This window comes from Homalodisca vitripennis, chromosome 4, assembly GCF_021130785.1.
Source record: "Homalodisca vitripennis isolate AUS2020 chromosome 4, UT_GWSS_2.1, whole genome shotgun sequence".
NCBI classification, from domain to species: domain Eukaryota; kingdom Metazoa; phylum Arthropoda; class Insecta; order Hemiptera; family Cicadellidae; genus Homalodisca; species Homalodisca vitripennis.
In genome coordinates, this window is record NC_060210.1 from 125,542,184 (window position 1) to 125,559,459 (window position 17,276).

A 17,276-nucleotide genomic window follows, 5' to 3' on the forward strand; every position below is an offset into this window, starting at 1 on the left:
AAAATTTCAAACAAATAAAATCACTTTCGCATTTATAATATTAAATTAAATTTAGGATTAGGATATTTGGATTTTATATTTTATCATTTATTGATAAATGAAATAGAATTACGTGGAAATAAATGCATTGAGCATGAGAAGTAACAACTTATCAATAAACAACTAAGTGGGTGAGAATTGTTCTAATTACTTATTCACATAGTACCCTTTGATGAAGGGCATCTTTTCTAATTTATCACCTGCAATAAGCACGTAATTATTTACGTAAGAAATAATTATAAATAACTGCAACTAACTATCCGATAGTATTTAATTAAATTAAAAGTGTGCGCGGTTATTTCCTTTATTTCTATATGAGCTTATGTTAGTGATTGGAATTGCATTGTGTATAAGGTGCAAATAATATTAATGTTTGCGTTAACACACACACAACCACATAAACTTTTGTGAGGGCCCTTCGGGTTTGCCAAGTGATACGTTATCACGGCTCTGTTTATCTGAGTGTACAAATATTCAGATAACCTAACAAGTGAACACTTAGTAGCAACATGCCTTTGCGGTACCAGGTCCTCGAGCAAGGAGTCTTCCGTCAGTTTAAAACTGCTTTCACAGGTACTTTCTTCTTTGGAGTTCGCAATATGAATTGTAAAGGTCATTATATTCGTTTCGTACTATACATATAAATCAACTCTGTCAGTATTATAACTAACTCTAATAAATATTAATATAATAATTGAATTGAGTATTTACTTTATTATATTAACAATTAACAAAAATTAAATTAACAATTAAAATTTAAATTTACAAAAACCGATTGATACAATAATCTAGATATTTACAAATATATAAAAACAAATTCAAGAGTTTATTATATGTTCTTCAAAATTAAGACAGTGAAAATTTCAGTTATGTCATAATACACTGTACCAAAAACGATATTTATTATGAAAGAGCCGGTTGCCACAAGGTCAAATTTGTCAGACTTTAGATATGAGTTACAGATAGAACAGGTTCAAATCCTGTCTGCGACCGTAGCAATTTTTATCAGTACTGTCAACCTTGCACTGTAAGACTCCCCCCTCCCCCCTTTCTGTCTGATAAGATACTCGCACATGTCAGTGGCCCATGAGGACGGGCAGAGCATGGCTGAAATTGAGACACAATATTTTATCTCAATTTTGTAATCAGAACTATGATTATTTCACACTACCTTAATTTTTCAACTTCTTCACGTTTCTTCAGAGCTATTTACGTTTTTTACAGTGCAAACCATCAAATTTTCATTCATATTTCTTGTAGTAGTAACACACACTGTAGTAAGTTCCCAAAATAGATTACTTATTTTAAGACCAAATAATCGTCAACATTAACTACATGGTTTATAGCTAGATAGTTATTGCACAGTAGTTTTAAAACTGTTGTCGCCCGTTGGACTAAGAAGAAGCTTTAGCGGTGTGTGGAATTTTACTTGGAAGCAGTGCTACAATTTTAGATATATCTCGAATTGAAAAGTACCCAAGAAATGCATAGATGTCATACCGACAATAGCCTCTTAACTTGCTACCCCCTCTTCCATACTAAGAGCTTCTTGGTTCTTTTTTGTCACTCATACTCTAGTTATTAATTTAAATGTGGCAACATCAATATACTGTACACCCACACTGAGCAAGCCGTTGAGTACAAGTGAACTCAGTTTATTGAAGACGCTGCGATATGTGAAAGTAAAGATGGGAATATACGTTCAACATTCATTAGAAATATTTCAACTGATAACGTTGATAATGTGCGTTATCAACACATCTCTTTGTGTCGTAAAACATATATACGGCTTATTGCTCGTCATTTTCATTCAATTGTATATTTTATCTCCGTTTTATTTGTTGGTACGACTGATAGGCTGAACATTTAGTTTTCATTTAGAACTTTTTCGGAAATTTGTCATTCCAATAATTATCTACAGCGCGAACTTACTTACATGTTCGTAAGTTTCACTATTTTCGAGAAAAGAAACACGATGATAGTTCTTTGAATATTGGCAACTGTAACACCGCGTGATTTTAAAATTTACCGTAACAACATTGAAGATGCATACGTGCTTTTAATATGCTGAATTCGCCTTTCTAGATCACTTGTGATTAAAAAGTACTTTTTCAAAATTGTTGCGAAGAAGAAAAGTCACATCACTTTACTGATTCATATTGTCACTGCAATATTAAAATGCACCGAAAAGGAAAGTTACTTAATAGGATAAATATCCTTAAAGAAGCTTACGGAAGATTAATTGTCATGTACAAAACTATACGTAGCCTATCTTTAATACGTTCTGCTACAATGCTAAAGAAAATAATGTAGTATTTTTAAGGACAGCAATAAAACTATACAGATATAAACGATTACAAAATTATAATTACATAAAAACAGTACATAAAAACCAATGAGAGATCATGTTTTTAGTCAATTACAGAAACTAGAGGGCAATAATTAGCTTTGTTCAGATAAACTATGTCATTAGTCAAATTATTTGTAATCGACTTACAACTTGTATCCGATTTCACATCGTGTTGAAAGATTCTAGTCAGTGATTACCAATTGAAACTTAATGACATGAAGACATTATTAAATTTATTATTTAGTTTTAGTAAAATAAAAAAATTGCTTAAATAATTTTACTTTGTATCATACGTACTTTTAGTAATATTTTATTGAAAAAATGAGGTGAGTCTTTACCATTCAAACCTGTTCTTAATATTGACATGTTTTATATTACAATAAATAGTTCAGATCTAATAACATATCTTCATTTTCAAATCGGGAAAATAATAAAGTTTTAGTACAAAAAACGTATACAATACATTTTTCGACAAAGCATTGTTTAGATAAACGCAAATATTCTATTTGTGGCAGGTTTTGATTGCGTTGTATAGGCGATCTCGATTGTCTACTGATATTGTCTACATATTATGTATAATGTACATTAGTGAAACTAATGGAGGGACGTAACATTAACAAGTTTATTTTTATTTAAACCACATTTGTTGTAGAATTTAATGTTTGGAAGAAGTAAAACCTTTTATTGTTTATCATTCTTTATAAACTGAGTGTAGTTTTGTTGATAACATTTTTGTTGTATAGGAAGATGAAACTTTAGCCATGCCTGATCCTACAAAATTGCATCTCGTGGACGGAAGAGATAGTTTGGTGTTTTGTTGCGGCATGCCTGATACCGTGTGAGGCGACGTTCGGCTAGATAGCGTCGACGCTGGTGAAGTTCCGGTCAGAAGACATTGAGGTCCCTATGTCATCAGCTGAGGCCTCTTGGATGATAGCGATAACGTTGTGTATTGTTGCAGCATGCCTGATAGTTGTGGCGTGTGGGATGTCGTTCGGCTGGATGGCACCGACGTTGGTGAAGTTGCGGTCAGAAGATAGTGAGATCCCTATATCATCAGCTGAGGCCTCTTGGAAGATAGCGATAACGTTGTGTTTTGTTGCAGCATGTCTGATAGTGGTGGCGTGTGGAACGTCGTTCGGCTGGATAGCGCCGACGTTGGTGAAGTTACGGTCAGAAGACAGTGAGATCCCTATGTCATCAGCTGAGGCCTCTTGGATGATAGCGATCATTGAAGTGGGAAACCTCTTCTCTCCCATCCCGGCCGGTCTCATCGTGGACAAGATGGGCCGCAAACCGTTGAGTCTCATCACGGGCCCTCTCTACCTGATCTCCTGGCTGATCATACTCCGGATCAAGACGGTGGCAGCTCTTTGCTTCGCCAGGATCGTGCAAGGACTGGCTCTGGGTATCGTGTTCACAGTCGTCCCGATGTACTTGGGTGAAATCGCCTCCCAGCACGTGCGAGGAGCTATCACCAGCTTATTCCAGATAGCCTTCTACCTCGGGTTCCTCTTCGAGTACATCATAGGACCGTTCGTCTCGTATGACGCACTGGTCATCATCACTCTCTGCCTGCCCATAGCTTTCGTCGCCCTCTTCTTCTGGCAGCCCGAGTCACCCTACTATTACATCATCCGCGGAAGAGAGGACGAGGCTGAGAGCTCTCTGATGTGGCTCAGAGGCACCAGCAACGTAGAGGACATCAAGGAGGAGCTCATGGACATTACACAGACCGTTCAGAAGGAGATGAGCAACAAAGCGTCTATCGCGGACGTGATCGCTACTCCTACCGACAGAAAAGCTCTGCTGATCGTCCAGGTCGTGGGAGGTGTGAAAATATTGAGTGGGTTGCCCGCAATCGTGTCTTACTCTACAGAATTATTTCAAAGAACCGGGTTCACTATGATCCCTCCTTACGTCATGACTATCATCATGGGTTCTGTACTTTTCATCTCTGGATTCTTCAGTACTGCTTTGACGGACCTCGCTGGAAGAAGACCTCTACTGATAATCTCGACGGCCGGATGTGCCTTCAGTCTCGGCCTCATCAGTTTGTTCTTTTTCTTCTTCGACAAGACGGACTACGATCTCTCCAACTACAGTTGGGTCAGTCCTGCGTGCATCATACTCTACAACTTGTTCCTGGCGTTTGGCCTGGACCCGGTCTCGATGACCTATCGCTCGGAAATGTTCCCTGCCAACACAAGAGCCGTCGCCTCGAGCATCAACACTATCAACTTCACGATAGGCGCATTCATCACGCTCAAGCTCTACCAGATAGTAGCGGATGGCATCGGTGTCTACTTCATATTTCTGATATTCTCACTGACTTGTTGGTTCGGTTTAGTGTGGATGTACTTTTATGCAATCGAGACAAAGAACAAGTCCCTTTCGGAAATTCAGCAGGCTTTGTCGAAATCGACACAAAGTTAGCAACTGAGAACGCAAGACTTTAAGCTTAATGTTAAAGTGACTTATTTCAATAAGGTTTTGTATCCTAAGTAAGGTCTGTGATTTAATTTTTTACGAAGTAATTTTTGTATTGAATGTGTATTATAAATAAATTATTTTTGTTGATATATAAAAATGTGTTCCTTTTAAAAATTCACTTCAAGCCGTATATAAATAATCTTTTCTATGCATCAGATGTTTCTGAGTAAACAGATTAATTTAAAATAAGCATTTCTAAGTTCAAAGTAATGATCGCTTTCATTCGCTCTTTTTTTCTATGATACTAATATGCAGTATTTATTTTTCTCAATAATAAAAAATTTAGTTTTTACTTAATTTTAATAAAATTATATTTACAACTAGTTTATCTAATATTGTTGCGTTGTTATTACTGAAAGTTATTTCACTACACAGCACTAAAGATAATATGTGTTAATATAACAGAGCAAATACTGAGTGTTTCGTAAATATCTGATGAAATGTCGGAGTATGCTTGCCATGAATAGTAAAATAACACATACATTCAAGGGTTAACGACCTCGTTTCACAGTATATTGATCTATGTCGTGTTTTATATTTATATATGCTAGTGTATACAAGGTTTAAATTAGACAGTTTTGAATTCGAATACCTTCATATTATTCTATAATAATTATTCTTATACCTAACTTGATATTAATTTTCGCAAAAACTAATATAGTAGAAAACAGTAATGTAATATTCACATCAACATTAAAATTTAAAACTTTGATAACCTATTCGATCAGATTAGTATATGTAAACAAGTGTAAGAACATATAAATGGGGTTTGGCTTTTGTTAGCGGTGTAATTACTCTATATTAATCATTTTTGCCTTTGAAAGTTAAGGGATTTTTTGAGGTAACTTTTTCCTTAAATATGGACAAATGGTTGAGTCAGCAGATAAGATTTAACTACTAGACTATGTAGAACTGTATCTGGATGATCCTATAGTTAGTACCATTAACATACATGGAACATCTAGAGATTAGTTATCTCTGTGTTCAGAGGGTTTAAGAGACTTGATGGGGCCGTAGCGGGTGATCATAGTGGTCACTACCACAAACATACACAGAACATCTAGATGGCGTCATGTCATGTTTGTGGTCAAAGAGGGTTTAAGAGGCTATGTGGAGCCGTAGCTCGGTGATCTTAGTGGCCAGTACTACAAACGTGCAGAGAACATCTAGAGGGCGTCATTTCTGTGGTCAAAAAGGGTTAAGAGGCTAGGTGGAGCCATAGCTGGATGATCCTAGTGGTCAGTACCACAACATGCAGAGAATACCTAGAGAGCGTCGTGTCTGTGGTCAAAGGGAGGTTAAGAGGCTAGGTGGAGCCATAGCTGGATGATCCTAGTGGTCACTACCACAAACATACACAGAACATCTAGATGGCGTCATGTTTGTGGTCAAAGAGGGTTTAAGAGGCTATGTGGAGCCGTAGCTCGGTAATCTTAGTGGCCAGTACTACAAACGTGCAGAGAACATCTAGAGGGCGTCATTTCTGTGGTCAAAAAGGGGTTAAGAGGCTAGGTGGAGCCGTAGCTCGGTGATCTTAGTGGTCAGTACCACAACATGCAGAGAATATCTAGAGAGCGTCGTGTCTGTGGTCAAAGGGGGGTTAAGAGGCTAGGTGGAGCCATAGCTGGATGATCTTAGTGGTCAGTACCACAACATGCAGAGAATATCTAGAGAGCGTCGTGTGCGTGGTCAAAGGGTGTTAAGAGGCTAGGTGGAGCCATAGCTGGATGATCCTAGTGGTTAGTACCACAACATGCAGAGAATACCTAGAGAGCGTCGTGTCTGTGGTCAAAGGGGGGTTAAGAGGCTAGGTGGAGCCATAGCTGGATGATGCTAGTGGTCACTACCACAAACATGCACAAAACATCTAGATGGCGTCATGTTTGTGGTCAAAGAGGGTTTTAAGAGGCTATGTGGAGCCGTAGCTCGGTGATCTTAGTGGCCAGTACTACAAACGTGCACACAAAACATCTAGATGGCGTCATGTTTGTGGTCAAAGAGGGTTTAAGAGGCTATGTGGAGCCGTAGCTCGGTGATCTTAGTGGTCAGTACCACAACATGCAGAGAATATCTAGGGAGCGTCGTGTCTGTGGTCAAAGGGGGGTTAAGAGGCTAGGTGGAGCCATAGCTGGATGATCTTAGTGGTCAGTACCACAACATGCAGAGAATATCTAGAGAGCGTCGTGGCTGTGGTCAAAGGGGGTTAAGAGGCTAGGTGGAGCCATAGCTGGATGATCTTAGTGGTCAGTACCATAACATGCAAAAAATATCTAGAGAGCGTCGTGTCTGTGGTCAAAGGGTGTTAAGAGGCTAGGTGGAGCCATAGCTGGATGATCCTAGTGGTCAGTACCACAACATGCAGAGAATACCTAGAGAGCGTCGTGTCTGTGGTCAAAGGGGGGTTAAGAGGCTAGGTGGAGCCATAGCTGGATGATCTTAGTGGTCAGTACCACAACATGCAGAGAATATCTAGAGAGCGTCGTGTCTGTGGTCAAAGGGGGTTAAGAGGCTAGGTGGAGCCATAGCTGGATGATCCTAGTGGTCAGTACCACAACATGCAGAGAATATCTAGAGAGCGTCGTGTCTGTGGTCAAAGGGGGGTTAAGAGGCTAGGTGAAGCCATAGCTGGATGATCCTATTGGTCAGTACCACAAACATGCGGAGAACATCTAGAGGGCAGATATATGTGTTCAGAGGTTTTAAGAAGCTAGGTGGGGCCATAGCTGGATGATCCAGATTTATTACTGCAATAAATTGTTCTAATAATACTATTATACGTTTTACTTGTTTTTTAATGTCCCCATGGAAACTGCCTACTTGCAAAATGTTTCTGGGCCAAAATAAATTAGTTGTGTGTGTACTGTTTATCGTAGGATGTTCTACGGTAGTCACGAGAGCTCTGTACAGTCGTACGTCAGAGGACGGAAAAGTAAGTGTTTTACTGTAATTTTGTCCATTTGTATTTAAATTGAATTACACTCGGAATTTACTGCAACAACCTTCCTAAGTTATAGGTATAAGTGATAATCCATGGATATTCATAGTAATTTGTGATATTATTAAAAATAAAACTTTTAAAATAATCCTGACACATGTTAAGTATTGCCAATGAATAATGTTTATAAAAATAAAGTGGCAGGCAGTATATTACTAAAAGATTATAATACTTTAAATTTAACTTTTTGGATTTATAAAAGTTTGTAAAAGAGACAAACCGTTTCAGGAAAGCAGCCAAGGACACACACATATATTTGCTATTTCATATGGCACTTAATTGCCTGTTATTGAGCAACATCCTTATTATTGAAAATCATTACATAGATAAGTGTAAAAGTGTTACCATAGCAACACAAAGTTCAGCTTTTATACCACGGATGATTTTTGTGTTTATGAGAATTCCGTTTTAATTAAAATCATACTTCGTTGTTGAGCTTTAAATAGAATATTTTTGTAAATTTCTTTTAAGTACATAATGGAGTAAAGGCATAATGATATAGAGGCTTTTTATATAGTATAATAATTGTGGAGAGAACGTTTAACAATGAAATGAGGTATCGCTTTAATAGCCGGGAAATGATCTTTAATGAGACCATTTTTATGTTGTCACGATTCTCCTTGACTTATCCTATTGGTGCTAGAAAACTGTTGTCTTCTCATAACATTTTGATCCAATTGGTCTTCTTTACAGCCCTTGGAACTTGTTGAGCAACGAGCCCTAGTACTTGGAGACGTTCCAAAGTGCGAAGATTAAAATCTTTACAATAGTCTCAATGACATTACGCAATATCTTTTCGAATTTCATAATACATACACACAATAAAAAAATTTTGTTAATTATGTATTTTTGTCAGTTTAGGAGTATAAGTTGTTCTTTACCTAGACCAAATAGCCTACTTTTTATTGCGAAGCCAATATTTTAAAACTGCATAGCAAACGTCAATTTATTATATTCTAAAATTTTACACATTCAAATCACGTCATTCTCATTCAGACATACAGTATTACAAACACACTTCTTTTATTACTTGGCAGTATAACTCACTTTATAAACAGGGAGTCGATAATTCCAATTGGCCGGTTTCCCAGTCGAATTCCAAAAACTCGTCAGTATTAAAAAATGCTTGTGACACCAAAATGTGTTTAGGACGAGTTTTTAACGCCTTCTGCGTTGGGGAATTTTAAATTGAGATTGGCAGTCTGTAGAGAAAATTAACACCTGGCTGCGAGGGCAAGTGTTCATAAACTAACGATCTTTGTCGTCCCGCACGGTAATTATCTCTGCCTCCTGTCTCGTGCATGTGTTGACCTCTGGATAAAACGCATTTTAACATATAAAACAAAGTTGTTTTCAAAATTACAGACCGGGCAGAGGGATCCGCTGCAATGCCTTAAAAGCTAGCCTGCAAGACTCTCTAAAATTGATTTTTGCGATGATTCGAATCGGTTTTTTTTTAGTTTGAAAGCTCCCTGAAACTGATAGTTTGTACAAGCTCCCCAGAGTACCAAACCGTAGGACATATGTGGATAAATCAAGCCGTAATACACCGTTATCAGTTCCTACGGTCAGTATAAATACGTTATCAGTTTCTTCGGGCAGTATTTTGCTAAAGACTTCAGAACAAATATTCCTGAGGAGATTTTGGCGCAAACGTGATCAATGTGCTCATTCCGAGAAAACCCTTGCTCAAGGTGTATCCCAAGGAATTTTGAAGAGCAGACTTCTTCCAGTGAGGAGTCAACAAAAAACAGCAGGCCTATACTGGTTTTCCACAGCACGCAAAGAAAAATTTAAAACATTGGAGTTTGATGGATTTGCTGTGAGATTGAGACTGTTGAATTATTGGACATAGTTGTTGGGATCAACAAAGGACTCCTAAGTTGTTCCTAAACTTCGCTTGATTTATCGCTGAATCAGAGTCGTATCATCAGCACACTACACAAGCTTCCCGTACAGAACTGATGATCCTATGTCATTGACATAAAGCAGGAAAAGCACAGGACTGATTATGGATCCCTGAGGGACACCATAATTCAGTTTTACTTGTTTAGACAATTGATTTGAAATTTGGACAACTTAGGATCTGTGGTTTAAAAGTGAGCTAAGCAATTCAAGAGGCACGCCTCGAATGCCGTGAGACTCAAGTATGTCGACCAGTGTCTACTCTACTGGTCTGGGCATTTTTGGAGTCGAGGGGAAGTTGCGAGCTCGGTCTGTGAGCCCGCTTCCCTCCGCCACCACTCCCCCTCCTTGCCAGCTACGGTTCCCCTCTCGTGCATCTTTAAAATCAAACGGAATGTCTCGGCCTGTACAGTCATATCCAAACTAAGTGTTCCATACAAACCTAAACATCCCATTTATTATTCTATTTGACACAGAAATCTAAATTAAAAAGCATATAAATATAATACCACAATAATATATAAATATAATAGCTATATACTTGTATAAACTTACACAGACATTGTAATAAGTTATAACAATTTTTTTACTCAGGATCAACCACTTAGATTACGTACTCTACTAATGACTCGAAATAATAATAAGAGCTGTATAGTTATAGATTAGACTAATTTAATACTGTGCTGTACCCTTCTATGGCAACATAGCTTGTTTTCAGCTTACGCGGCCGGTATAACTGACATTTAGGGTAACAACACGAACAAAGCACTGTTTTGTAATATTCTAGGGAAACATAGCTTGTTTTTCATCTTATGCCGGCCGCTATCATAACTGAAATCTATTCAAAACGCACTGTATCCAAATATTGCTTTCAAAATTAAAATCTTGAAATATGTCAGCATCGCTGTGGAAAGTGATATCCAGTAGAAAGAAGTTAAAACAAAACGTATTAGGCAAGTAGGAAGTGCCAGCTTTGCTAATTAATTTTAAAATAGGTTTAAGTGAAAGATATGTTTATGTGTTGTTTTTTTAGGAATATGGAGACATTAATCTACCAAGTGAGATATGGAGTGATCGTAGAAAAGAGCAACCATTACTTGTAGATACCAAGGAACATGACTCTGTGCCATACATAAATCTCATCACCGGAAACTCTAAAGAGTGGTCAAACATGGAACATTCCCGGCAATCAAAAAGATCAGAAGACTTACTTGCCCAGCCAATTCCAAATCCTCCAATAGCCAACGATCTAACTGCATTAAACCTGAGTAACCCTATTTCAAAATACCACTGCCCTATAAATCTATTATACGGCAACAACTTAACTGTGAAAAACTACTTTCTCTTGATGCCACGAAACAATGCCAGCTCCAATTTTCCTGTGGAAACCCCAGAAGAAGAAGAAGCCCCCCAAGAAAAGTTCTCACCTAAGTTATTAACTGAAACTAATTCGAATGAGGCAACAACAGCCATTCACGCCTCCGATGGCATGGATGAGAGCTCTACCCAGCAGACTTCACCTACAGAGTCATCGACCAATCAAGAAGAATTGATATCCACAACAATAGAGTCGTCTTTGGAACCCCAATATTCAACAAATCCAACAGAGTTCTCAGTCTCAGCTACTCAAGACTTCAACACGTCCAAAAGTGAACTGACAGTATCGGGTGAAAACTTGGTAAAGACTGATGAACTTTCTACCCCATCCGAAAGTACGGGGGTTCCTGAAACAACTGCTGAGGGAACGGTGACTACAGGAGTATCAGATGAGATCAACCTAGATTGGACAACAGTGTCTGAACCTGAAACCACTGTTACAGAAATATCAAATTTCACAGGAATAAAAAATGAAACAATTGGTTCCAATGCTCCTGGAGACACAACAGTGTCTGAACCTGAAAACACTGTTACAGAAATATCAAATTTCACAACAATAAAAAATGAAACTATTGGTACCAATGCTGCTGGTGACACATCTGCCGTAACAAAACCAACCGTAGATGTCAGAAACGATGTTATGCGCACAATTGACAAGTATTGTGAAACATTCAACATGAGTGAAGCTGGCATGTATACACTGTTTCCTGCCAGTTTGGGGAAAGCTCCTCCGTTCCATTCTTTCCAAGATGATAAATCTAAAATAAAGCAGCAGCTTGTAGGGGATAAACGCACTATATTGAAAAGAAATCTCAGGAAGCATTTTAATCCTTTATAATAACCTCCAAATCGATGGTTAAAGATAATTTAATTATTCTAAAAACTATATTGAGTTTGAATTGTTTGCTTTTTTTGTCAAATAAACTACCAAATTAATCATGTTTTAACCGATTTACTGAAATTTACATTGATTATTACTGAATTAACAGTACTAATTGACCAACACACGAAAGTGTTTATGGAACTGTTCCCTAATATAATAAAGGAGAAAGTTTTTTAGGTCGATGTCATAAAAAGTGTTAAGTAGTATATATATTATATAACATTGCGGGAATAATTGTCACCACGATAACAACCGTGATTCAGACTGAACTTAGTATAGAGGCAATACTTGGTAATAGCTTGTATAAGTTCTTTAGACAGCCCCAATACAAAGTTTCAAGATGGCATCCATTAGCATTAGAGCGAAATTGTTATCTCAAGTATATCATAGCATAAATAAAAATGTATTGACACTCTTAAAAATTACAAGCAATTCTTACTTATGTTTTTCATAACTCTAGGGTTTCAAGATGGTGGCCGCTTGAAGTTATAGAAGTATTCAAGTGAACCGTCATATGGGAGACGAAAAAGAAATGTATATGCTTATAAAAATGTTTTTGAGTGTTTAAATGTGTGAAAGTGTTATGATCCTATTAACACGCTAACATTGAGTTATTATCTAATCAGTGAAGTGCGAATTTAACATCTAAACTTTCACATCTTCAGTTTGACATTTAGAGATGGTTGACTTTTAGAGACAGTGGCCACAAACGAAACTACCTTCCTTTCGACTGATCCGGAAGAAGTATGTTTATTATGAAGTACTTAAGTTGCAATCATTTATCTCCTCCCAAAAAGAGAATGTGTTGATATATTGATATGAGCAAAAGTCAGTTAAGTGTTTATTTGGAGAGTGAAAATGATCAATGACTTTGCCAAAGAGTGACTGACTCACTCAGTGGGCTGCCCATACTGAATAGCATGGTACCGGTAAGGCAATAATTCAGTTGGATTAACCACAGAATCTGGTTTCTGTCTGGTTGTGTCTGGTTTGTGTGCTGGTTGTGTCTGGTTTGTGTGCTGGTTGTGTCTGGTTTGTGTGCTGGTTGTGTCTGGTTTGTGTGCTGGTAAGTAAGATCATGATGCCGTCATAAATTATCACTAGGCATGGAGAAACTTAATTTCTTATAATGCTAAAATATTGATCACTTCGACCCAACATTTTGACCTGGTGATGATTGTCGAAGGACTATGTAAACTGAAGCTATCCGGACTAGGATTAAATTTGATTTGCATAATTTAATAATGATGTGAAGAGGCTGAGACAAAAACGAGGGACATCCCTCACACACCATGTAATAATTATTAAACATCATCATATAGGCAGTGTCATCTTGTATATTTTAACCATTTGGTTGCACTACGGTTTACGTTCACTTTTATAAAATAAATGTATCTTATGCCCTCGTTATGTGTTACGAGGTTAGAACACTACATTTCGAGGATTAACCACTGTTATCTTATTCAGGTGTAAACATATAAAAAATATAATATTGGGCATGACAATGAAATTGCAAAAGTCAAGAAAATTTGCAATAGAAAAAGTTGTACATCAACAAATTTAACCTGTTGAGGTGCAGCTGAAAGTGGTTCCAGTACTGACGATTATAGCCTTTTTATCCCAAAAGAGTAATGACGGTTTTAGACGTCCATGGGCTTTTCAAATAATACACTATGGTTGTTTACGTTCTCTAGGAGCGGTCTTCAGTAATATTTCGATTGTGAAATTTTCAACGTAAATATTGCTATAATTTGCCGGCTCCTTGTTCGACAGAACAAATAATCCCAGCTTTGCCGCCAATGCTCTGTAATTTTCTAGCGCCAGGTCCATTAATATGCTATTCTCACCTCTCGCAATTCATTGATCATTGGTGTACGGAGCTGGCTCCTAGTGACAATGATTATAAAAAATAATAATTAATCAAAACGCTGATTTGTGTGTTCAAGTACAACACGAAGTAAGAGTAAAAGAAAAGAAACTCCTTATGAGTGCACTAAATGTGAAGTAGCACTGGCATGTACCTGTGTTTAAAATATATCATACTTCACAAAAATTCTTAATAAAAAGAAACAGAATGTACAATTTTTAAGGCAAGAAAGTATTGTAAGGCAGTACGAGTAATAAGGTAATCAATGTTGATCTTTTATAATGTTGAAGTATATTTATGATAAATTCAACTAAAAAGTGTTCTTTACTCCCTGGAATTCATTAGTGATCATTTTGTTTACTCTATTAGCCTCTAGGTTGGTTGACGGTTATAGCCGTCAGTACTGTATCTGAGGTTCATAGCCATGTGAAGGATCATGGACCATAGACTGCACAATACAGGTGGACCACACATCACATTCTATCCGCACCACACAAGGTAAGATACAGTGTCTTTTTAGACCTAAAAAGAAAAGGTTAGATTCCACCCCTCAAAACAATGTTCTATCCTTGTAACACATAATGATGGTAAATATCTGAAATCTGGTTTTCTCTCCAGATCAGCCTTTCAAAAAAAGGTACTGAAGAATGGCGCCTTGCACCTTTACGACATGCTGACTTAATATCTCATACATATGGAGTGCCACTTTACATAGAGGATGAATTCATGGAAATGTATGGGTTGAACAACAAACAATATTATCACTAGATGATTCAGCAATTTTGAATATTTCAGTCTTTTGTATTGACATGTTGAAACTGAAACAATAACACATTGTTTTTAAATATATTAAACCTAATCTAGTTTTCAATTGCATTACTTATCAACATTTATGCCCATAGGTGTGTCCAAGGGGGGGGGATTTGGGGGTAGTAGCCCCCCACCTCCCACTGTTGATACAAATATTCAAGTTATACGTACTATACTAGACCTATGAGGTATAGTATACTATACCTCTTACAAAGGTTTGTTACTTTGTCATATGAATGTGTATTTTCCACCTCCCAGAAGTGATCATGATAAAAATTAAGCTTATTTTCAGAATTGGATGACAAACAGTTTTCGAGAAAGTTTTTAAAGGGCAAAACAAAATCACAATGAATCATTAATAATATGACGTGTTGTGTAGCCTGTAACCCAAAAATTGTTCTTTGGACGATTTAACCACAATGAAATATGTTTCTACTGAATTTTGTGTACATGTGATAATGGTATATATATAAGTAGAAAACTTTGGAACATCTAGGTTCAAAACAAGAAATCATTTTGTACATGTAATCAGAAAACTGGAGTGAATTGAGCTGCTAAAAGCTGAAAAATCAGCTAATGTCATTAACAAGAAAAACAGACAGGTCATTACACTTAAAAAAGCGTAAGAACCTTTTGATAAACAAGACCATTTAATAAACCTTGAATACTGTCCTAGATATTATGTTTCATTTGGTGATTTCTAAAAATTATGCATAAAACACTTTGATGCCACTTTTCAGCTCAAGAATGGCCAATAGTGGTGATATGTTTATCACATATGTGTTTGTTATACAGGTTATTCAAAGACACCGAGGTTTAAAAATAAAATTGATAATAAATATTTTAAAATTAAATTATATAAACTTTTTTGTCAAAAATACATGTTCATGTTTTTATTTTGTTTGTGTGTAGAAACACAGAATTATTTTTAATTAAAAAACCTAGCTTGATTAGTTTTAGAGATAAATAGCATTATATTCACATTGGAAGATAGAGAGTCTGACTCTGAATCTTTCAGAGTAGCAATTGAATCAGTATAAAAACTATTTAGACTTGTCCATGACCAACGATTCCCTCTAATTTAATGGTCTAAACAAACATCTTTGTTTAGACCATTATAATGGTATCTGAAGATGTCTGCTCGTAACTGTAACATGATTGAGCTGTATTTCGGTCTGAAATTTTGAACGATGTACAATTTAATCCCATTAATACCTATAATGCCTACTTTCACACAATTGCAAAAACACAAAGACATAAATTTGCACTTATAATTAATTGCTTTCATTTTTGTTAACGGGTTTTTGTAAAGACTAACGAATTACACTGATTTAAAAAATAAATAATCAATCATATGTCTACTCTGCAGAACTAAATTATGAATTATTTAATAATGACAAAACTAACTCTGCATTGGATCTTGCCTTAGGGGCCTTGTAGTTATTTTAATTGTGTTTAAATATTGTATGTCAAGTATTATAGTTAATTATGACTGATAGCTTAGCTTTTTATTCACTTAGGATTGTTGATATTTGAATAGTTTCAAAAATTCAAACTAGATTTAATATTTTAGAAGCAAACAAGCTTGAATGTCATCTCAAAAATCATTGAATCGTTCCTGACTGACATAATCTCATTATTGTGCAGTATAAGAAGTGTTTAGTACCTGTTTTGACATAAAGTCTAATCACTTTTATCATTAATGATATTGAGGTGGTAAACACAGTAATTTTGGAAATACTCTTTAAGTATTTACCTAAAGTGTTGAGTTTAAACTAAACTGAGATAAGATTTCAAGCAATGATCACGGTTTTCATGTGATAAAAAACAGAGCTCTTCAACCTTTCTGAGGAAACTTTCAATAATGTAGATTATAAAAATTAAATTAAATAATATAAGTAAAACTGACTATCACCAACTACAAATGTAAATAACGTTATAGTTTAATGATAGTATCAAAATTATGTGTCAACAAACTATTATACATCACCATTTATGCAAAATTATTAACTTTTTAGGATTATTATGTGAATATTCCAATGTACGAAACTCTGTACTTGTTTATGTTTATGTTATACCTTATTTTGATTTTTATACTCTGGAGAAGATACTGTTATTAATAATACAAAATTTCTATATTATACATTTAAGTAAATACTATTGCTTAGGAGAATTTTTAATTTTGAGGTGACACCAGCAATAATTACCTGAAAAGTCTCGAAAAGGTTTTGTGGAGTAGATTTGACAAAACCATAACATTACAAATGTAAATATTCTTACCAAATAGAAAATTATAATTTTGTTTTGTACATTATAAATTGTCTGAATTACAAGGAATAACTTAATTTTATTATCAACAGTAAAAAAAGAGTACAGTATTTCAATTAAATCACATTCTGTGTAAAAAGAAGTTATTATATTTTTAGATATATTTAGTTGAAAAGGAACAACATAATTATGATGATTTGAAGCCAATTTAAAAAGACTAAGCTTTTTTCTGAGTCTTTTATTACAATTTTGGTACCTTAATTACCTTTTTATTTACAAATTTTGTAAA

The 17,276-nt window shown here is 35.9% G+C and overlaps 2 protein-coding genes across 9 annotated transcripts in view; both read left to right on the forward strand.

Annotated features, from left to right (window-relative positions):
* The window catches only part of LOC124360126 (facilitated trehalose transporter Tret1-like), a 65,771-nt gene extending 60,792 nt beyond the window's left edge, over positions 1-4,979 (forward strand). For 7 of the 8 annotated variants that reach the window (XM_046813466.1, XM_046813469.1, XM_046813464.1 and 4 more), the window contains exon 3: positions 3,495-4,979. In XM_046813466.1, coding sequence (XP_046669422.1) covers positions 3,495-4,825 — 1,331 coding nt within the window. In that variant the 3' untranslated portion in view covers positions 4,826-4,979. Of the gene's footprint in view, positions 1-494; positions 613-3,494 lie in introns of those variants that run through there. The other variant, XM_046813465.1, reaches the window with a different exon arrangement.
* Positions 4,980-7,672: 2,693 nt separating this feature from the next.
* LOC124360128 lies at positions 7,673-12,110 on the forward strand. The gene is made up of 2 exons (XM_046813474.1): positions 7,673-7,811; positions 10,816-12,110. Exons 1-2 carry the CDS (start codon positions 7,677-7,679, stop codon positions 11,995-11,997), a joined length of 1,317 nt encoding a protein of 438 aa, XP_046669430.1. The 5' UTR covers positions 7,673-7,676; the 3' UTR covers positions 11,998-12,110.
* The last annotated feature ends 5,166 nt before the right edge of the window (positions 12,111-17,276 follow it).